Here is a 23764-nt window from a genome sequence, read left to right as displayed (position 1 = left end):
TTGAAGTATAATTTGCCTGCCAACAATTTTAATATAATGTTACTTCTTTCCTACATGATCTATGCGTATCTTATTCTGTGGTTTTCTGTTTCTTATTATTTAGAACAATCTTGAGGAGCTCTGGGCTCTCCTTAACTTCTTGCTGCCAAACATTTTCAACTCATCGGAGGATTTCTCCCAGTGGTTCAACAAACCATTCGAGAGTGGCAATGATAGTTCCCCCGATGAAGTAAGCTTCACCATCTTCGTAAATGACTACCATTTAAATGTACATGAAGTTTCTCCAATTTCCTTTATTTGTGATTGATGCTTTTTTATCAGGCTTTATTATCTGAGGAGGAAAACCTTTTAATTATTAATCGTCTTCATCAAGTCCTGCGTCCTTTTGTACTTCGAAGATTGAAGCACAAGGTATGCGGAAAATATTTGTTTTTCTTTATCAAGTTTACTGTTATGTGCAATATTGTTGGCAATATTGTGGAATCTTCGTTTTCATGGTAAACGTTCATGGTTCTTAGTTCAGAAATTATATACTTAATGTTGTTACTTTCTTGCCATGTGTTCAGAATTTTGTACAACTTGTTCAGAAATGATGTTGTGGTCTTAGAAATAGTTTCAGCTGATAACTTGTTTTCCTACTCACAGTAATAGATAACTGCATATGGAGAGAAAAACATTGTTTCCAACTAAATCTCTCTATGGACTGCCGTGTTAATTGTTCTTGAAGTCTGTTTATTTTTACATGTCTATCTTCCAAGTAATGTGTGTGTTCTCTGGAAAAATAATTCTGAAATAGCTCAAATTGAGAGTAGCCAGCCATTTATTTTGTTGTATTTTGAGTCATCCTATATGTTTTCCTTTTTTTTTATGTTAATAAATGATATGCCTAAAATTCATGGATTTTCTTAATGGTTAAAATATCATTCTTGAGTGGGCTTTTTAGTCTGGGGTATGCTCGGACATGGACTCTTGATTCACTGTATTTCATCTGCCATAATTTGACATTTATATGGCTATCAGGATGCGATGGTTAGTGCAATCTATTTCTCATGCTTTGCATGAGCTGTGTTTCTGCAATTGTGTTCCAAAATCTCTTTACATGTGAGTTTGTTTGAATGTGATGCTGCAGTTTTCTTTTTTATATTTGCGTTTTTGGAATGGTAGGTGGAAAATGAATTACCGGAGAAGATTGAAAGGCTTATAAGGTGTGAGGCCTCTGCTTATCAAAAGCTTTTAATAAAGAGAGTCGAGGATAATCTTGGTTCAATCGGAACTTCAAGGGTACCTTTTAACTAAAAAGATGCAGTCAACATTTTATCCTACTGTTACAAATTTCTTTTTATAAATTTCTTACCTTTGTATATAAATGATTAGGGCCGCTCGGTACACAACACTGTGATGGAATTACGTAATATTTGCAACCATCCATATCTCAGCCAGTTGCATGCGGAGGAGGCATGTATTTATTTTCTATCTTTTTGTTTTTTATATATTTTCCTCTTAGTGAATTTTCTGTGTTCCATCATATTTTTGAATACTGTAAATTGTTTTCTTGCTGAGTTCCTGAGACCATGTATTCCCATTGTAAGGTTAACACCTTGATACCACGGCATTACCTGCCATCAATGGTGCGGCTTTGTGGGAAGCTAGAAATGTTAGATCGTTTACTACCCAAGTTGAAGGCGACAGACCATCGAGTAAGTTGAACTTTACAGTGCTTTTGCCTTTTATGATTGTTAACTGTTCTTGGAAGGCAGTTTCTGATCTGATTCCTTAAGAATATGAGATGGTTTATCTGCAATGACAAATGTTTATGTTTTGCTAGGGAAAATTCTCTCTGCAGATTGAATTTCCCTGTTGTAATAATATTTGGTCTCTTGTTCTGGTTTGAATTTGTTGTTTGTTGTTGACTTTTAAGTATTCGTGCCTTAAAATTTGTTAGAAGATCCCTTTCCATTTTGTTTACTAGAAGATCCCTTTCCATTTTGTTTTTAAGTTGATGGAGTGTTGCGTGTTCTATCCGGATACCTGACCATAATTCCTTTAAGCAGCATGCACTCAGTCATGCGTTAACATAATTTGGTATAAACAGAAATGCACACACAAACTCACACGTACTCAAACATTTGTACATACTAGTAAGAAGCACGTGTGTTGCACATGATAAAAAGCATCGATCATCAAATATAAAAACATAACATTTTCTAGATACAAAAATGTAAAAGGGAAAGTAGGGCAAAAAAATCAGCACAATGATTATTTTAATTTAATTCAAATTACTAATAGGAAAATTCACTAAGTTTGTGTAGTAGTAATGGCATGTTCATATGAGTTAAAATGTATCCTAAATGAAATCACGGCATTTTTTTGTAAATATTTAGAAAATATAGCTAAAATATTGTAACCCACAAACACTTTTCATAAATAAATTTATTGAAAGAAAAACTCCTTCCCTTTCTCTCCCCACGTAACCTCCTTTCTCTCTCTCTCTCTTCATGGTTTGGGAGTCTCTCTTTCTTTATCCACAAAATTTTCCTCTCTCTATCTCCGTTGAGATGGAATGTGAATGCTTTCTCCCTATCTCTTTTTAAAGGTATATATTTCAATTTTATCTTTCTTGTTGTTCTATTCACGTAACTCTCTCCCTCTTATAGTTTAGGAGTTTCTCTCTCTCTCTCTCTCTCTTCTATGGAATCTCTCTTTCTAAATATTTTAGAATCCACATTGACTCTCTTTCTAACCATGTAAAGATCTCTCTTGCATAACATCTTTCTAAATTTTAGGATCTCTCTTCAATAGCATCTTTTTAAATTTTAGGAGATATCCCCTTAATATTTTTTTTCGAGTGTTGATATCTCCTTAATATTCTCTCAAGATTTTATGAGATTCTAAGCAAATGAACTCCCTCTCTGTCTTTCTCTCCCCTCCCTTGTACCTCTCTCTCTTTATGTCCCCGCGTACCTCTCTCTCTCTGTCCCCACATACCTCTCTCTCTCTCTCTCTCTCTCTCTCCCCCCTCTATGTTTAAGAGACGTGCTCTCTTCTCTCTCTTCTCTATAGTCTATCAGTGTATCAAAAAGCGTTAGGCGGGTCCTAGGCGGCCACCTAGGCAGGCACCCAGAACCTGTGCCGTTGCTTAGTTGAAAAAAAATAAAAATCCCAATATACCATATTCCAACAATCCAACTTGAAAAAAAAAAAAAAAAAAGTCAAGAAGAGAATTTTGATAATCCATATTGTTAAAACAGTAAACTGTAAAAAACATACAAGTGATATAAAAGTCAACACCCAACGCAATAGAAATATACAGAAATTTTGAAAATATACAGTCTAACAAAAGTCAACACTCATGACTCAACACAAGTTAAACAACAGTCAACAGACTCAGCACTCAGCATCAAAAGGCAAGAGTCTTATATAATCATCATCAGAAGGAATATCAATAGCGCAACGCTCATCATATGCATCAGAGTCGAGGCCATCATCATCAGAGTCATCTCCCTCTTCAATATAATGCTCATCGTCCTCTGTTTCTTTTGAATCTGCTTCTTCTTCCTCTTCTTCTACCTTCTTCTTACTAGTATGTGTAGTCTCTGCAGATGAGGCCTTAGGTGTCTTGGCTGCTGTACTTTTCTTTTTATGCTTCTTTGACTTCAAATATTGTATACCTCCTTGGTAGCCTTAAGAACATTTTTACACTGGGCAACATCTCTCGTAATACCGACAAGGTGTTTTTTAAACTGTTAAATGCCCCCATTAGTATCCTTTCCACAATAATTACATTTAATACGATTTTTATCACTTGGATTCGGGATATAACCATACTTCTAATACGGATCACCACTCTGACGACTAGAAGCTAGAGAAGATACTTCCATAGAACAAGGCTTATTTTCATCTTTTTTTGGTTCTTCAAAATTCAAAAGATGTCTAATCTGATATCGAACTGTTTCAGGAACGTTTGTACAAAAAGCAACATTACCTCTAACACTAGCAAGATGTTTTTTGAATCGGCTAATACCCCCATTGGTGTCTTTTTCACAAAAATTATACCTTATACAATTTTTATCATTTGGTTTTGGGTTATATCCATACTTCCAACGCAGATCACTTTTTCTAGTAGCCGAAATAGATCTATGACGAGGATTTTGTTTTTGTTTTTGTTTTACATAACTTAAAAATTGTTTAATCTCCTTCTTGACAGGTTCAGGAACATTTTTACAAGGGGCAACATCCCCCTTAATATCGGCAAGATGTTTCTTAAATTGGTTTATGCCTCTTTTTGTATCTGTTTTACAAACATTGCATCTAACGTAATGTTTGTCATTTGGATTCGGGTTGTATCTATATTTTCAACCCGGATCTCCACTCTGATTAACTCCTGAAGAAGACATCTCAAAATAAAGCAAGCAATCTAAAAAATGCCCTTACTTTGGTTGCTTGAACTCCAAACTTTGAGAAATACTTCAATGATTCGATGATCGATCCAATGAAATATAGTTTTCTTGACGTTTTTTTTAGTCTAAAGGGGCTTCTTGTGGGTTTAGGGTTTAAATGAACCTAAAAGCCATCATTCTTAACTTTTAAATCTTTTAAAATAACAAAACGAAAAAAAAAAAAGTCTTTTTTTCCGCCTCTGGGAGGGGCGTAGGCCCTGGGAGGGTTCCGTACCGCCTAGGCGGCCACCCAGGGATAGACCGCACAGTTTTACCGCCTAGGCCTGGGCGATGCGCCCAAGCCTTCTGGACCGCCTAGGCGCTGGGCGGTCCCTTTTTTTGAACAATGTAGTCTATACATTAAAATTTAGGGACACATTATTTTTAGGGCTCTATTATGTCATGTTTGAAAAGCATGTACCCCGCACTCTTTCTATATATACGGTCCCTTCTAATTTTTTTGACACGTATCCACCCCTTAACTCTGACTTAATAATGTATTGTAGATATGAACACATCAACTGGTATACACTGTTGGGGTATGTGGCCTTCAAAGGCCTTGAGGGCATGTAAAAACTATGACTAATAATGATATTGTACCCCAGTGGGAGTGCAGTATATACGGGACCAAAGAGGCATGCTTCGTGTGCCTATTGACTCATTTGAGTTGGGTGGTCTAGGCCCAAGAGTCGGAGTCCAAAACCTTTAGCCCCAGGTATAAGGTACAACCGTAAAGGCTTTTCAGGATTAGACCCAATTGAGGATGAAGAGATGCCTCGGGTGGTTAGCCAAGAGGTAGTTGGTCCCTTGTGTGCGGTTGGTGGCTTATGAGGGCAAGGGCCAAAATCCTCAACATAACCACCGTCGGGAATGTACATATGACAACCACATTTATGGAAGCGACCCTACTTCATGTACTTGTGCTAGAGAGAGGCCCCCAACACTATTGCGATCGTGTGAACATGTCTGTGAGACATGACTTGTTCTTAGGTGGGCACTTGTCTTCGGTACACTCCGTGTTCCCTCTATTTATTTGCTAACTTTGATGTACCAAGCATGAGCCGGTATGATCGATTGTCGGTCATGTGTTCCATTAGGTTGGTTTGAGAAGATAGACTGTGGACTATGTGAATTGGCATAGGTGGAGTGCCTTGGTAGTTTCACATATTCTTGACCCAATGGATCCAATTATGTTTATTTATATTTAGAAAATTTATTAATCAATTTTTCAAGTGCTGATTTAGGGAATAGAGGGTTGAGAATAAACACGTCTCTTTACTACGTAGTTACCAGGGATCAATGTCTAAATTGAATCTTAGTAAGATAGGAAATCCTAATTGGAGACACGAATATAAATAGGATCTTGCCCATGGAAATTACACACCATTAGAAGTGCTCCTCTCTCTCTCCCCACATGACCCTGTCTACTCTCTCTTTACTTCTCTCTCTAGTCCACAAAGGGGGTGCTATGCCCCACACTAGAGACCCTAGGGTGGCACGCGTTCGAGCTTTGGTCCTTAGTTTTGACTTGCAGTGTGAGCCATATTTTGTTGTGGTGTGCCTTTGTGGCACATACTTGGTTTTGCTCTCTTTTACCCATTTAGCATTGTTGGTTTTTCCTATAGTTACCGGAATCTCTCCACCGACCTCGCGATTCCGGTTCCGAAACCCAATTTCGCGTTTCTGTTAAGGAATCTCTGCGGAAACCGTTTTTCGGAACCAAAGAAACTCGATTCCTTAATTTCAGAATCTTGATTCAACCCATCTTTAGAAACCATTTTTCAGAAACAAGGAAACTTGATTCCTCAATTTTGGAATCTCGATTCTACATGTAATAAATCTAGTTCCGTTAGGGTTTTGAATCAAGATTCTACACTGTATAGAACATCGGTTCATAATTCACTTCATACCGTTATAATTCATTGACTAAGACTTAAATAGTTTCTTGTTAATAATAATCACAAAAGTAATGTTTTATTTTTTAGTGGATCTCATGCTTTAAGGTCCTAAACGATAGCATTAGGTTGTTGTTACAGCATGTGAAGTTGTGAACTAGAAGGGGGTGTTGTTATTTATAAGGCATGTATTTTGGAAGGAATGTATTGAGATTGTGTTGCTTTTTAGATTGCTTTATTATGTTTCTTATATTCGCGGTGATGTAAATTGCTATGGTTTCTTTATCTTGCTTATATGTGATGTGAAAAGACATCTTAAGTGATCTTGCACCACGTGTAGCCTCGCAACTTTGCTTAGTACTGCACTATTGATTGTAAAGTGGTTATTAATAAATGCTAATTTTACTTTTTATCCTCTGATTTAAATGCCTATAAAATAATGAAACCATTTAACATATAAAGCAACACACGGAATGGTAGAAAGTCTAGAATTTATATATTGGGTAATAAAAAAAATATAATACTTCAGAGAGAGAGAGAGAGAGAGAGAGAAAAGAGGGGGAGGGGGAGGGGGAGGGGGAGGGAGGGAGGGGTACAACTTGTTCCTTTTTCCGCCCTTTCGGGCTGCTTCGGGGAGCTTCTGTGTAACGGTAGAAGATGTTGGAGCAACTCATATTGAAGCAGACGATGGAGGCACTCTTGGGGTGGCTACTGATGGAGGCATTCTTGGGGCAGCGCTAGGTTAAGGTTGGCTGAGTACGCGCTTGATGTTACCTTCAGTTGCCAATTCATCGGTGTGGTTTGGAATACTAGGTGGCTCGTTTTAAATATCCGGTGGAGTGACATATCCTAAAGTTAGTGCGGATACAAATCTGTCATCATCAACATTGAGGCGTGCATGCATCCAAAGATTCGAGAGCCGCTATGTCATTCTTAAGGTGATCATCTTCAGGATGAGAGTCCCAATTCTTATATTTTGCTTTGTTGTCCGCCCGTGATCTACTCATCGGCCTGTCATTGTAATGAACATACACCAATGATTCGAAATGATACGCATTTAGCCGATTTCGTTTAACATTATGTATGTAGCTATACGTGCTCCAACATCTCTTTGCACATGACGAATTGACACTTTGTGATAACACCTTTATCGCAATTGCATGCAATTCTGGAGTACCACGACTATACATGTCCCACCATGACACTGCTTCTATCAGCTTTAGATGGTGAGAGGGCGAAAACCCCTCTATTCCCAATAAAATCACCAATTTGTTGTCGCACCTTTCCTCGTTCCATATCATATGGAATCAATATATCAACTGCTGTGTGGTAACATGCAGAAACTTCTAGGTTCTAGTGGGGCTTCATCTTCCTTTTACCGTCAGGAGCTAGTGTAGCCAACCACTCTTGTGAATAATACTTAGGATTAAGAAGGAATGCCAAACAATGCAACGGAAGATTTGACCCGTTCTAACGAGCCACGACTAAAGTCTTCATCCTGTGGAATAACACAGGATCGTCATATAGGGCCCCCACAATTCCCCCCAAAATAATACCCATACATTCGTATGCATCTCCCACGGCAGCCTTGTTGCTATCAGCATAATTTATTATCTTCCATATTGGCCTTGTAAAAGACAGTATCAATTTATTCATCTTCCAGAAATCGTCATCCATAATAGTATCACGGACTATTCCATGTTGAGTATCTGATGCACCTCGTTTCAAACCTTCCCACTTACTACCCAACATTAAAGACTTCAAGACAACACTTACTTCCATCAATCTCCTCAACATAATATAGTGATACCCAAACCTTGTCTTCTTAGCCTTAAGAAGTTCTAAGTTAGAATGGGTACAAAAAATGTACATGCATCTTGTATGATTACGACTGTACTTAACCACTGCTTTTACCTACTTACAATGCTTGCGAACGAAAACAAAAGATGGATTGTTCTTATTTTTGTTAATAATATCTTTCATTAGCTGACTCAAAGTATGAGCCAAGCAAGCCAACCAAAAGATGTGAGAATGATTGTGTTGAATTATAGCACCTGCACCTGCACCTTTGCAATTGGTCACATTGTCGGTTACGACTTGAACCACATTATATTGTCCAATTGACTCTAACAGATCTCAACAATCTCAACAATTGACTCTATGGCTTTCAAAAGGATCTCAAAAATAACTTGTCTTTTCCACTGATGAACAATAAATATTATTATTAAACATGGCCTTCCCAGCTGATACGGCCATAACATTAATCAAAGATCCAACCATCAGATACAATAGAAACACCATAACTTCCCCACTCACTCCTAACTGCGCCCAATACCTGATTGATCCTACTCCTTTGTTTGTCAAGCAATGTTGTTCTGATCCTTTGGTATTTAGGTGCCACATGGCCTTTTGGGGCGTTATTAATAGCGTAAATCATTTCATGGGACCTCGGCCCCTTCGGAACATTGAAAGGAATGCCGTGGGCATAAAGAAAGGAGCAACCGCAATGTCCACATCATCTCTTGCTTGGACATTAAACATATGTGGGATCTTGGCCTGGGTATTTCTGTTACCCTTTCTTTTCTTTCTCAGGATTTTCGGTTTGCACTAATGATGGGAACAATGATGCATCCACCAAACACCCAACATCATTTCTATTTTGGCCTTTTCTCCCATACAATCTTTGGGCTTCAGCCTCCTCAAATTTTAATGCCTCTTTGACTTCCGTAGATTAATTTGGGCAACTTGATATCCCCTTGGACCCCTTAACAAGTGATGCCCCCAATAGATGCGGTCGCACACGTACAAACGACCCAGAAAAGGACGTTTCTCTATAGTTAAAAATTTCATGTCCACTTATTTGTTCCACCGCAACCCTTGCCATAATTACCTACGACTTTCACATACTTCCACGATGGTGTGGAAGTAGGCCCTTCGACTTCATCTTCCAACACCACAGGTGCATTATCAGACCAAAAAAAATCAGCATACCCAACTTCCTCCTCCATATCAACACCAAAATACAAAATTACCTCTGAACAAGTTTAGAGATATAATTAGTTTTAAGTATAACACTTTCTAAAAATCAACAAAATAAAGAAATAAGTAATTTGCCTATCACCCTTTTTCAAATAAATTAAAGAAGACATCCAAATAACGCTCCCTACTACGTAATTTTCCTCTCTTAAACTCGACTAAGTCAATCTTAAACTCGACTAAGTCAATCAAGCCACTTTAAATGCCCTTTGGATCACCTCTCTCTCTCTCTCTCTCTCTCTTTCTCTCTCTCTCTCTCTCCCTTTGGATCTCCACTCTCTCGCCCATAACACTTCTCTCTCCCCCAGCTCCAATTTGGATCACCTCTCTCTCTTGCCCTTTGGATCTCCACTCTCTAGCCCATCTCACTCTCTCTCCCCCAGCCCTAATTTGGATCACCTCTCTAAATCACCCATCTCACTCCTCACTCTTCCCCAGCCCCAATTTGGATCACCGTTCTCTCTCTCGTTCTCACCCATCTCACTCCTCTCTCCCCCAATTTGGATCACCTCTCTCTCTCTTGCCCATCTCTAATTTGGAACTCTCTCTCGCCCATCTCAAATTTGGATCTCCTCTCTCTCTCTCTCTCTCTTGCCCACCTTACTCTTCTCGCCCTTTGGATCTCCACTCTCTCACCCATCTTACTCCTCTCTCCCCCTGCCCCATTTTGGATCACCTCTCTCTCTCTCGCCCATCTCACTTCTCCCTCTCCCTCGGCCCCAATTTGGATCACCTCTCCCTCTCTCTCTCTCCGATCTCACTCCTCTCTCCCCCAGCCCCAATTTGGATCACCTCTCTCTCTCTCGCCCATCCCCAATTTGGAACTCCTCTCTCTCGTCCATCTCCAATTTGGATCTCCTCTCTCGCCCACCTTACTACCTTACTCCTCTCTCTCGCCCTTTGGATCTCCGCTTTCTCGCCCATCTCACTTCTCTCTCCCCCAGCCCCAATTTGGATCACCTCTCTCACCTATCTAAGAGTACATAGGAGTACAAATATAAGGGAAGGGAACATATAGAGAGGGGCAGTTCAAAACATTCACAAAGTATAAGAAAATGTATAGGATTTAGATCAAACAGTGAGAGAAAAAATTGTCATTCAAAAAAGTAATATATTAAATGATGACATATTCCATCACAATTCATGCCACGATATTAAGTCCACTTGAGATAAAGTAAAGAAGTCCATGCCAAGTGCAAAGTACAAACCATAGGAGGGAGAGAGAGAGAGAGAGAGAGAGAGAGAGAGAGAGAGAGAGAGAGAGAGAGAGAGAGAGAGAGAGAGAGAGAGAGAGAGAGAGAGAGAGAGAGAGAGAGAGATCTCCATGATGAAGTCGTTGGAGGAGATAGCTAGTGATGTTCAGGAGGAAAAACAACTGCCAACAATACGAGATAGAAAGTGTGAGATAGAAAGAGTGAGAGAGAGACAGGGGGGCGGTGGGGCAGGGTGAAAAGATCCAATTTGACTGTCGGGCCCAAAAGTCCCATTCACCATCTGAAGGAGTCCACCAAAGTTCATACAGGCCAAAAAATGCCCAGATGAGGCCAAGGGAACATCATATAAACGTAAGAGTGGGGCCAACAAAAAGCCTATAAAGATGATCAAGAGGGAGACCCCCACACGTCAGAAATGAGGCCACCAAATACCCAAGTCAAAGGTCCACAGCGAAACTAAAGTTCACTTAGGGCCATAAAATACCCAAAAATCAATCCATATACGAGCTATACCTCGAACAAGGAAGGCATGAACCAAACAACCCAGGTTGTGCACTACGCACCCAAAATCATGGCTCAAGAAGACTCATGCAAGCACAATCCACCTAAAAAAGCCCTTACAGCAATGAAAGCCTAAAATAAATGTGGGTTAGATGGCAAAAAAGAAAGGGGTCAGTAGGTACTACCTACTGATCCTCTTCCATGAACCTATGGGTGGCCCCGCTAGTTTCCCCTTGCCCACTAAGGGGCGGATGGGGATTAACGGGCATTGCACTTGCCTGATCAATAATAAAGCATGAAGAGATATCGACCTGGGTCTCGTGAGCAGCACAAAATGAAGACGTGAGTTGCTCTAGCTGCAAGGTTAGGCTAAAAACCTCTTGCTTCAAGAGCGATGTCCCTTCATTTGGCCGCCTGGTGTTACTGACTTCCCGCTCTAGCCTAGAATTTAATTTGTGATTTTCATATCGTAGGGACTCAGTTACATGCCTACTCTCCCTATGCCTCTCATCGAGAGATGGGTCCAACTCTACAACCTTAACATAGATATAGGCTTCTTTCGCTGTAGATTGCTATGCTGCCTTCCTAGAAAAACACTGGCCGCCACTAAATGTGCGATCACATACCACTACCGAAGCTTTAAATATCCTACATTGGAGGGTCCCAGATATTTCTACCCTATAAATTGGGAGAGGCATCTGCCTCATTCTGTTTCTTCCTGTAACAAAATTTTAAACAATGCGTTCTCCAAATCGAGAGGATTAGGGTGCAATTGGCGTGGCTGGCGGGGTGATGTGCGACGAGGAGATGGACGCGATGGACCAATGGTTAGTGCCACATTATGTAAATTATCCATATGTACCTATAAAAAAAAGGCCCAAAAACAAAAGGGATTTTATGCAATGAATAACTAAAGATTGGCAAATGCCTTGCGATATATGCATATGCATGAAAATACCTTAGGGGCTACCTCACGCAGGCTCTGAGATATTTGCAATTGCAATTAAACGCATATACAATAGGGTACAATACACAATGCAAAATATCCAATAATATATTACATGTGCATGCATGAAACCCAATAATGGTACACATGAGAACATATTGATAAATTAAAAAATAATTCCCCTACACATAAAATATTAACAAACCAACAACACATAAAATATTAGACCAACAACACTTAAAATATTAACAAACCAACGCACTGAACATCGAATTATAAATCAAGGTCTCACACTTTGCATTATTTAGAAATAGTATTAATCAAAGCACATTAGGAAAGCAATCCTAGTCCTCAAGAGAAAATGGAGGACAACATAGTTAAAGAGGGCAGTGTAACTGCCAAAACCCTAGTATGGGTAAATAGAGGAGCGGAGCTCCTCAACTAAAATCCTTTAGAACCTCGGCACCATGAACAACATTATGCACTTCTACCTCGTTCTTATCAAGCCTCACACTAAGTACATTTAGACACCGACTGAGGCGCTCATAGTCCTCGTCAAGACGACGATTGAGGCGCTCAAAATCTTCCTAGAGTCGCATGAGATCACCAAAGTAACGATCAAACCTTAAGATGTCACCTCAGTCTTCTGAATGAGGTCCTCAGCCTTTTTAACCCATGAAGGATGTCCATCATTTGTGGGGATATCCATATTCTAGTGTTACACAAAAGTCAGAAAACATCTCAAGGCAAGGAATAACAAAAAATCGAAAACAAGGAATATGTTGCCTATGGATCTTCATCATAAGGAGATGACATTGTCAAATGAGCATTTTCCAATTTTGAAAGTTTATCAAGTGCCTACATTTTTTTAGTGAATCGTTCTTGGAGTATGAATGTAGAAGAAACAAACGAGCATCTAAGACAACTCATGAGGTACATACCTGGAATTGATTTATGTCGGAATCTGTTCGCAGATGGTACAAAGATGTATATGACAACCCTATTATATTTGTTCAATGGTTCCAAGAATCATACATGTTACCCATGTTGTTGATTCGATCGCCAATAAATATATTACCATGATTTCTGTGTGGTTATATGTCATTCTCAGTGTTTCAAAAAGCTAGCGCTTGGGCGGTCGCCTAGGCGGATATCCCTGGGCACCCTCTTGAAACCAGCCTAGGCGGCCGCCTAGGGCCTGCGCCCCACCTAGGGGCGGAACTGTAGCTCCTTAAGGGTATTTTTGGGATTTTTTTAATACTAAAGGGGTAAAATTGTGGGTTTTAGATTCATTTGAAACCTAAAGCTCAATAGAGGCTATTTTAGAGAGAGAAAATCCAAAAAAAAAAATATTTTTACTGGGCCGCCTAGGTGCTGGGCGGCCTGGACCCCCCGACCGCCTAAGACCGGCCTGCGCTTTTTGAAACACTGGTCATTCTATACCATTAAAACGCATCCCGAAAATGGTTCAAATCTTATACACTTATTCCTCTTTAAGAGAACTCATGAGGCACATACCTAGAGAATGTTTATTTCTGATTGTGATGGCAGATGGTACAAAGAAGTATAATATTACCCTATTATATTTGTGCAACGTTTTCAAGTATCATACATATTACCCATGTTCTGATTCCAGCCCCAATAAATGTTATTAACTATTTAACTGAGAAATTACTTAATTGAGAAAATGACTAACGAGCACAACTTAATATGTCAGAGGAAATGTTGTTCAGTCTACTTAACTGAGAAACTGACTCTAACGAACAATACTTATCATGATTCATGACTGATGTATTAAAGATAGAAATGCAAAAAGGAAATTTGCAGAACGGTAGGTTAGAGTACACTAGCAAATAAGTGCCATTCCATAATGTTCTATTCATACATTACTCACTGAAGAATGTTTCCAAAATAGGAATTGCTGACATGGTCATTGTTAAACAGACTTCTCATGAATCTGTCTATTGTATTCTCACGCTTTCTCTCACTTTCTCCAAAGTTTGTTAACCCATACCAGAAAGCAAGAGACCCAAGAAATGAGAAAAAAAGAAGAGCAAGAGACCCAAGAAATGAGAAACAAAGAAGAGCAAGAGACCCAAGAAATGTTAACCCATACCAGAAACAGGAATCTGTCTATTGTATTCTCACGCTCTCTCGCTATCTCTCCAAAGTATGTTAACAAAGAGGCATTCCGGATGTTTTTTCTCTCCCTAAAAACACATGTTAACCCACACCAGAAACCTATCTCTCTCGCTCTCACAAAATACACACCCTCTCTCACTCTCTCTCTAAAATCACAACAGTTAACCTATGCAAACAATCCAACTCTCTCACACTCTCTGACCAAAAAGACACCTGCTACCTATCGCTCTCTCTCTCTAAAAATGAAACTGTTAAACCATAAACAACCCAACACTCTCACTCTCTTTTACCAAAAACATGCCATTGATCTCTCTCTCTCTAATAAACAGCTTTTAATCCATACAAACAGTGATAGACATACCTTGTTTTAGTGTGGCTTCGGCGAGCGTCTCCGCTGAATGTGAATGACCGTCAAGTGTGTATAACCAGGGGTCCTTTTAGAAACTGTGAGAGACGGAAAGAGAGGGTGGGTGATGGGAAAAAGGGAAGAAGATTAGAGAGGGTGGGTGATGGGAAAAGGGGAGGAAGATTAGAGAGGGTGGTTGATGGGAAAAGGGGAAGAAGATTAGAGAGGGTGGGTGATGGGAAAAGGGGAAGAAGATTAGAGAGGGTGGGTGATGGGAAAAGGGGAAGAAGATTAGAGAGGGTGGGTGATGGGAAAAAGGGAAATGGAGGGAATGGGATTTCAGCAGAGAGATGAGGAGGAATAGGAGAGATGGTGGGAGAAAAGGGGTAGACATGAGAGAGAACAAAGAAGGGGAGAGGCGGTAGGTGATATGATATGAAATAATGATAGCGATGGGATTAAGGCGGGTATTTATTGAGGGTTGTGGGAGAATGTGAAGCGGGAGCAGTTTCTGAATCCAAATGATGGCTTGCATTCAATGCTTGTAATGATTGACAAATCGTAATTGTTTGTACTTATTAGCAAAAGTATACACTGGATCATAGTGGTGTATTCTTAGAGATAGATCTGGCCGGATCATAGTGGTGTATGTTGAGGGGTAGACCGGGATGCACGTCTTATGTGTGTAGTGATGAAATTACTAATATTTTAAACATTATAAATCAAGCCAAAATTTTTTCAGAGTCAAACATAGTGACGACACACCGGGACGGGTCTTTCCATTCGGACTTGGACCTGGACTTGGACATGGACCCGAACCCAAAAAATGAAAAAATTCTATGGGCTCAGACCTGATTAAGTCCTGCGTCCCTAAAGACAAACCTAAACCCGAACCCAACCCGAAAATATACTATAGGGCCAGGACCTTGATACGAACCAGACCTTAAAACTTCAAAAAGTATTCAAGATATTTAAAAAGGTTATATGCCTTGGAAGCCATGTGGGGAGGATGATGAACTCCAATTTAAAAAGGTAATATGCCTTGAAAACTCAAATGTCAATTTTTTTAAGATAATAGTCATTAAATAAATAAATACTCGTAATACATTTTAAATACAAACTACTCTAATGGATTATTTTCCTTTTCCCAAATCGGAAGCTGCCACCTTATTCCCAGATATTAATGCTCCACATTTTTGCAAACTCATGGAATGTGTATTTTACCTTTTTGGTTGATTTATGTAAAACACAAGCTCATGAGTTGTTTATATTTATTTTATTAGAATCTTTTCTCTAACATAAGATCAATAAATTATTTTCTATCATTCTAGATATGGAAAAGTATAGAATGAGACCATTTATCTTGGTACAAGGAAGTTACAATTAATCTTCACCATTGGATGTGAAATTAGATGGATGCATTTTTTCCATTGAATAAGCTCAAACTTTAAAATAAACTATCTCGAACTTTGTGATTGGTCCATAGTTATGAATTTCACCCCAGATGATTGTAATTAATTGTGACCTGCTTGTATTAAATGTAAGTTGTCTCATTGTATAATCCTAAGTCAACATTCCCTAATCTTAACTCCTATATGAGTTTCGAACTAACCCTAAGTTCACAATCCCTAATCTTATCTCCTATATGAGTTTCGAACCAACCCCAAGTTCACAATCCCTAATCTTATCTCCTATGTGAGTTTCTAACCAACACTAAGTTCACAATTCCTAATCTTATCTCCTATATGGGTTTCGAACCAACGCTAAGTTCACAATCCTAATCTTATTTTCTATATGAGTTTCGAACCAACCCTAAGTTCACAGTACCTAATCTTATCTCAACATTTTCACAACTTTTCACAACTGTAGAGCACGTTGGCTGCATACCCTAATGAGAAGTATTCATTATTATTATTTTATTGCAGAGAAGTAGTTCCCTTGTCATTTAAGATCTAGAGTACTGACCTCACTCTATCCAAGGGTGTCTAAGGCACATGACCTGTACGTGGTTTAGGAAGTCGTCATGTTGTATGGTTCACCCCATACTCCACAATACCCTTTGTTTGATGCGCTGCCACCTTGGTGTATGGGACATGATACAAGTAAACTGTAATTAGTATGTCATATTTCCCATCGTATAGTGTACCCTCTCTAGGTCTGTAAGGGTGCCCGCAGACTACCTTTACGTTCCATGGTCCCCTACTACACTGTAGTGTGTTGACTGCATAACCTAATGAGAAGTATTGATTATTATTATTTTATTGCAAAGAAGTAGTTCCCTTGGCTTCTAAGGTTTGGAGTACCGACCCTACTCTATCTAAGGGTGTTTAAGGCACATGACCTGTACGTGGTTTGGAAGGTCGTCATGTGCACAAAATGAATAGACTTTGTCACTCACCCCAAGCTATCCAATTTGACATCTAATGAGTGGGAATGATTGTGACTTCCATGTACAAAAAATTAATAGTCTCTTTCTAGATATTATATATATAAACATGCTCTCTTTATCATGGAATACCATATCTTACAAGGATAGGTTTGTATAAGGGCCTACTATTATTTATACACCTGGCATGTCAAGAAATAGTTCTAGTATCACATAATTTACATTGTTACGAAAATATTTTATTCGTGATCAACAATATTTATTCAATAATATTAATCAAATTTAAAATGTGAAAATAATTTATAATGAGTCATAGGGCCCAACATGGTGAACCTTAATGTCTCAAATTTAAATAAAAACTACTGTGGGATACAGATACTTGGACACTATTTAACTTCCCAATTTTAAAAAAAAAACCTAGCGTGGGAGAGCGATCATTGACAACTTCCCAATTTTTTTAAAAAAACCTAGCGTGGGAGAGCGATCATTGATAGCTGGAATGGAATTCTGTATGACGAACGAAACTAAAGTATTGGAGCAGTCAAATGAGCACATGAAGTACATTGCTTGGTACGAAAATGCCACCTCACCATGAGATTTTAATGCGCTCCTCATTATCACAACTCAAAAGTTTGAATTAACTTATTGGGTTGAAGCGTACAAATGGTAAGCTCGACTTTGGTTGTAATGGATTATTATCAATAGTCCATCACTCTCATCGTGGGGACTACTCTTTTGGGTGGATCCTATGGCCATGAACAAACCTGTAGTATGGCAACACGTTACCATGAGCATTTAATGCAATAAATGCTCAACATTTATATAACTTTACATTATTGGGTTGAAGCATATAAAACCCAAGCTCTAATTTGGTTGTCTACTATTTTAAGTGGATTCGATGGCCATTACTAAACCTGATGGTACGACTCTAATTTGGTTGTCTACTATTTTAGGTGGATCCGATGGCCATCAATAAATTACATGTGTGTGGGATCGAAACCATATAAGTGATATTAAGTAAAGAACGCATGTACACGTGTTTGTTAATATAATATTAAAATATATTTGTGTACATAATATTTCAAATTACATTTAGCCCATGATGTTTTACATTGGAGTTTTGCAACTATGGCACTATGTAAAGGAGTATAGTAGAATAGTAAAACTACACAACACCGCTAATCATTAGATTTATAATGAACGAATCCCTTTGAATATTTTATTTGATCCTACTATCTTATCCCAATCTTCTAACACTCTCACACCCATCAAATCACCGCTTTCTTCTCCAATCCATCTCCCCTCTCTCTTTTTCTCTAATCCATCCCTCTCTCTCTCCTCTTTTTTTTTCAACTCTTTTTCTAAATTTCCCATTTCTTCTCTCCCCATCAGCAACCTCTCTCTCTCTCTCACTGTACAAAAAAATAAATAGTCTATTTCTTGACAATATCTATATAATCTATATAAATAAACAGGTTCTCTCTAACATGGAATACCTTTTATTAGAGGGAGAGGTTTGTATAAGGGCCTACTATTATTTATACACCTAGCATGTGAAGAAATAGTTCTAGTATTACATAATTTACATTGGTACGAAAATTTTTCATTCATGTTCAACAATATTTATTCAAGAAGATCAATCAAATTTAAAAAGTCAAGAGAATTTATGAATGAGTCACAAGGCCCAAACACGGTGAACCTTAACTTCCCAATTTTAACTAAAAACTAGCGTGAGATAGAATAGTTGGACAACTGGAATTCTGTGAACTTCTCGATTTTAAATAAAAACTAGTCGTGGCATAGAGATTGTTGGACAACTGGTTGTGACAATTGAAGCAAAAGTGCTAGAGAAGTCGATTGAGCATGGGAAGTACATTGCTTTGTACCAAAGTGCCACGTCACCATAAGATTTTAATGTGCTCCTCATTTTCACAACTTCTCAATAGTCTGCATGGATTAATTTTTGAACAAATGGGTTGAAGCAAACAAATGGCAAGCTCGACTTTGGTTGTAATGGATTACTATCAATAGTCCATCACTCTCACCATAGGGACTACTATTTTGGGTGGACCCGGTGGCCATCAACAAACCGGTGAAATGGCAATACGTTACCATGAGCATTTGATGCAATAAATCCTCATTTACATAACTTTACGAGCTCAGCTCTTATGGTTTATTATCAATGGTTCACCACTCACGTAGGGACTATTATTTTAAGTGGAAGGTGGATCTGGTGGCCATCACTAAACCTGGCAGTACGACATCACGTGGGCATCAACATTTAATAAACTCAGCATTTTCACCACTTTTCAAAAGGGTGAATTAGCTTATTGGGTCCAAGCATATAAAACCGAAGCTCGAGTTAAGTTGTTGTCCAATATTATCAATTCTTCATCACTCACCCTAGGACCACTGATTTTGGATGAACCCAGTGGTATGGTACTATATTTGGGTACATAATCTTTCAAATTACGTTTAACCCATAGGATGTGGTGTTTTCCAGTGTTCTATGGCAATTTGTAAAGGGGTAAAATAGGAAAACTCCACAATAATCATTAGGTATTTAATGCAACTTATCCTTAGAATTTTTTTTTTTTATAACTTTTTTGTTTTTTGATAACTTATCCTTAGAAAATTTTGTCTGACATCTAAATATTCCCTATCTTATCACAATCTTCTAACAGTCTTACATCCATCAAATCACCGCGTTCTTTTCCAATCCATCTCCCCTCTCGCCTCTTCTTTATTCCATCCCCCTCTCTCTCCTCTTTTTTTCAGTCTTGTTCTACATTTCCATGGTCTTGATGCAGCCATGCCCCAGTCGATAGTTTGTGGAGGGTCGTAGAACTCAAGAGGGAAAGAAAAGGCAATGATGTAATAAGGGGGGATTATTTGGGTTGTTTTAATTCTTATTCTTTTTTGTTTCTAAAGAATAGTAGGAGGTGTGAAGGGATAATTAGGTGGTTATGAGTTTATTACCAAGTTATGAGTTTATCTGATATTGATTGATTGGGTTGGTTAGTTTAGGAATGTAAATAGGATAAGGATAAATCTAAATGGAGTTTTATCTTTATGCTTTCAGGCTTTGGATAAAACGTGGGATATCTAAAAAAAACCTTATCTTTTTGGTACCTGATGGTTAAGAGAGAACTTTTTGTTACATGATGGTTAAGAGAGAAGATAGGGATGATCGAGAAAATAGATTAAGGGAGATAAAATAGGAAAGTCAGTTGTTTATTTTTTTTAGTCTCTTTAAAGGGAGATGTCCCTTCATTGTCAATCAACGAATTAATTGAATACAATTTCGTCTTGTCAAAAGATTGTTTTAGGGTGGATTCCCCTGCAGACCTTTGAAGAGAGGGTATAGTTTCTCAGTCTTTCTTTCTTTTTTTATTGTTATTTTTCTAGGTTTATTCTCCCTGGTATCGGAGCAGGTTCCGATGGCTACAAAAGAGACACCCCTCGATGGATTAAAGTTATTGACTGGTGTAGTTCAAGCCCTAGTAGAGAGAGTAGACCAATTCATGCCCGTACCTGAGAAAGTAGATGAGCTTGTGCAAAATTTCGCTCAGCTTCAGGATGGAAGGAATCCGGAGACCTACGTTGGAACTCAAGGCAACAGAGATGAAAGAGGGATGCATCTTGTTCCTAACCAACCTCGGGTGGCCTCGAAAATGATGAATTCAATGAACGAATTCTTCGGTTGTTGGAAAGAGAAAGAGAACCTGGAATAAAAATTGATATTCCAGAGTTCCATGGTCGATTGAATGCAGATGATTTTATTGATTGGCTAAGTAAAGTAGAGAAAGTGTTTTTGAGTATAGAGATATTACAGATCACAAAAAAGTAAAATTAGTAGCCAAAAAATTTTCTAGCCTTGTATTGGTTTGGTGGGATGATTTGCAATAGGATCGTCTTCGACAAGCCAAGGAAAAAATTAATTCGTGGGAAAAGATGAAGACGAAGATGTGTCGAAAAATTTTACCAGTAAATTATGCCTAAACTTTGTACCAAAGGTGTCAAAACTTCAAGCAAGGTGAAAAGTCGGTAAGTGACTATACTGAAGAGTTCTATATTTTGGCATCTAGGGCAAATTTATAAGAGTATAAAGATCAAAAAATAAGTCGCTACTTGAATGGGCTAAATCATGGCATTCAGAATGAATTGGCCTTCAAAGATGTCTGATGCCTATACTTTGGCTCTCAAACGAGAGGAAATAGTCAATCTCGGCCTTGGGAGAAACAACTCAGTGACAAGGGGCTCTACTTCAATGCAGGGGTAGCAAGCTTTAACTTTTAGAAAACCACCTATAGGGTGTGGAAACTAAACCTTTAAGAATTTCCCAACTAGGCCAAACCCTAATATGCGGAGAGGTGGTGTTGGGAGAGGGCTGGGAGCACTTAAAACACCTCGTGACGATACACAAATCGTGTGTTTCAAGTGCCAACAACCTGAGCATAGGGCATTCAATTGCCCCTCACGTCAACCCCCTGTCAAAGTGAATTTGGCCGAAGAAAATTATGAAGAAGAAGTCGATGAAGGATACACCTATGTAGACCAAGGTGATATTGGGACGAGCTAGTCTTATGAACGAACTAAGCCTTTCAAGGGTGAGATTGAGGAGTTGTACGGAGATGAAAGCGGTGAAGCCTTAATTCTCTAGCGTACCATGCTATCAACCTCAAGACCTAGTGAGGAAGAGAAGGGGCTGCGGCACAATATTTTTCGAACAACTTGCACATCAAGAGGCAAGTTATGCACAATACGAATTGATGGTGGGAGCAGTGAAAACATTGTGTCTAAAGAGATGGTGGATAAGCTTCAATTGAAAGAGCATAAGCACCCATGCCCATATCACATCCAGTGGTTCAAGAAAGGAGGTGAGGTACCAGTTCTTACTCGATGTTTAATCTCTTTTTCCATTGGTGCTAATTATAAAGATGAAGTGTGTTGCGATGTAGCACCTATGGATGCAGGTCACATACTACTTGGTAGACCATGTATGGTGCATAAAACTAGACCAAATACTTATTCTTTTGTCAAGGATGGTATTAATATCACACTCCACCCTATGAAGCAACTTCCTACACCCAAATCCACTAAAGAGGAGGGTTCAAAGTTGCTGAATGTGCAAAAATTAAAAGGGGGCAGCAAGGATATGTATGTGATTTATGTGTTGCTTGCAAAAGAAAATTCTGCACCGACAACAATTCCTAGGTCTCTTGAACCTCTACTTGAGAAGTATAAAGATTTGATGCTTGAAGAATTACCTGATGGTCTTCCTCCACTGAGAAATATTCAGCATCAAATTGACTTGGTGCCTAGTTCTAGCCCACAAAATTTGGCCTATTATCGAATGAGCCCCATGGAACATGAAGAGTTGCACAGACAAGTTGTTGATTTGCTTAAGGGATTGATTCGAGAAGCATGTTACCATGTGCTGTCCCTGCATTATTGACTCCAAGAAAAGATGGGTCATGGAGGATGTCCGTGGACAGTCGAGCAATCAAAAAAATTACAATCAAGTACTGATTTCCCATACCCAGACTCGATGATATGTTCGATATGCTTAATGGAGCTAAGGTTTTCTCAAAGATTGATTTAAGGAGTATGTACCATCAAATTTGGATTCGTTCTGAGGATGAATGGAAGACCGCATTCAAAACTTGAGATGGACTATATGAGTGGCTTGTGATGCCATTCGGGCTTTCTAATGCACCAAGCACATTCATGCGCCTAATGACTGAGGTACTTCGTTCTTTTACAGGTAAATTTGTTGTGGTTTATTTTGATGATATGTTGGTTTTTAGTGCTAACCCACAAGATCATCTTAACCACTTGGAACAAGTTTTTGATGTGCTAAGGAAGGAATCACTTATTATGAATTTGAAAAAAAATGCTCATTTATGATGGATAATGTCGTCTTTCTGGGGTATGTTGTTTCATCCGAGGGAATTAAGGTGGATCATGAGAAGGTGAAGGCCATAGTTGAGTGGCCGGTTCCAAAGTCACTCACTGAGGTGTGTTCTTTTCATGGCTTAGCGACTTTTTATCGCTGATTTATCAAAAATTTCAGCACTCTAATAGCACGCGTGACTGATTTTATGAGGGTTGAAAGTTTTCATGAAATCTTGCTGCTGAAAAGAGTTTCACTCTAATTAAACAAAAAATGATGCAAGCACCAGTACTTGCCTTACCGGATTTTTCTAAGGTGTTTGAGGTTGAAACCGATGCATCAAATGTTGGCATAGGGGTAGTTCTTAGTTAAGAGGGGCGACCAGTGGCTGTCGTTAGTGAGAAATTGAATGAGGCACGTAAGAAGTATTCGGTCTATGACCTCGAGTTTTATGCAGTGGTGCAAGCCTTGCGCTACTGGAGGCACAATCTGCTTCATAGGGAGTTTGTTTTATACTCAGATCATGAAGCATACTTAGATCATGAAGCACTGGTATTTAAGTTCCCAGAAGAAGTTGAATGCGCAACATGCGAAGTGGATGGCCTTCCTTCAAGAATACACCTTCTTATACAAGGCTGGAACCCAAAATAAGGCAGCTGATGCTCTAAGTAAAGGGTTATGTGTCTTAGAACTTTGTCTATGGAAGTGTTGGGGTTTGAAGTGATAAAAGACCAATATAAAATTGACCCAAATTTCAACAAGGTCCTTGAAAGGTGTGTTGTTGGGCGAGACCTTATGGGTGAGTATCTCATGCATGATAATTGTTTATTTAAAGGTGTGCGGTTATGTATATCTGATTGCTCCCTAAAGGAGAAATTAATCATGGAGCTTCATGGTGGGGGCTTAGGTGGGCATTTTGGGAAGGGCGAAACTATGGCTATGGTTGGAGAAAAGTATTTTTGGCCA

At 38.9% G+C, this 23764-nt stretch overlaps 1 protein-coding gene across 7 annotated transcripts in view; it reads left to right on the top strand.

The window, feature by feature from the left end:
- LOC18429767 (chromatin structure-remodeling complex protein SYD) overlaps nt 1-23764 on the top strand; it is a 69901-nt gene that overhangs the window by 20339 nt on the left and 25798 nt on the right. For all 7 annotated transcript variants that reach the window (XM_088849542.1, XM_020664584.2, XM_088849543.1 and 4 more), the window contains 5 exons: nt 104-229; nt 322-411; nt 1165-1281; nt 1375-1455; nt 1590-1697. In XM_088849542.1, coding sequence (XP_088705668.1) covers nt 104-229; nt 322-411; nt 1165-1281; nt 1375-1455; nt 1590-1697 — 522 coding nt within the window. The remainder of the gene's footprint in view (nt 1-103; nt 230-321; nt 412-1164; nt 1282-1374; nt 1456-1589; nt 1698-23764) is intronic.

This window comes from Amborella trichopoda, chromosome 10 (genome assembly GCF_054954075.1).
Source record: "Amborella trichopoda isolate Santa Cruz 75 chromosome 10, AtrichopodaSantaCruz75HAP2 v2.0, whole genome shotgun sequence".
In the NCBI taxonomy this organism is placed as follows: domain Eukaryota; kingdom Viridiplantae; phylum Streptophyta; class Magnoliopsida; order Amborellales; family Amborellaceae; genus Amborella; species Amborella trichopoda.
The sequence above is the reverse complement of the archived record's forward strand: the minus strand, read 5'-3'. Positions and strand labels throughout refer to the sequence as shown.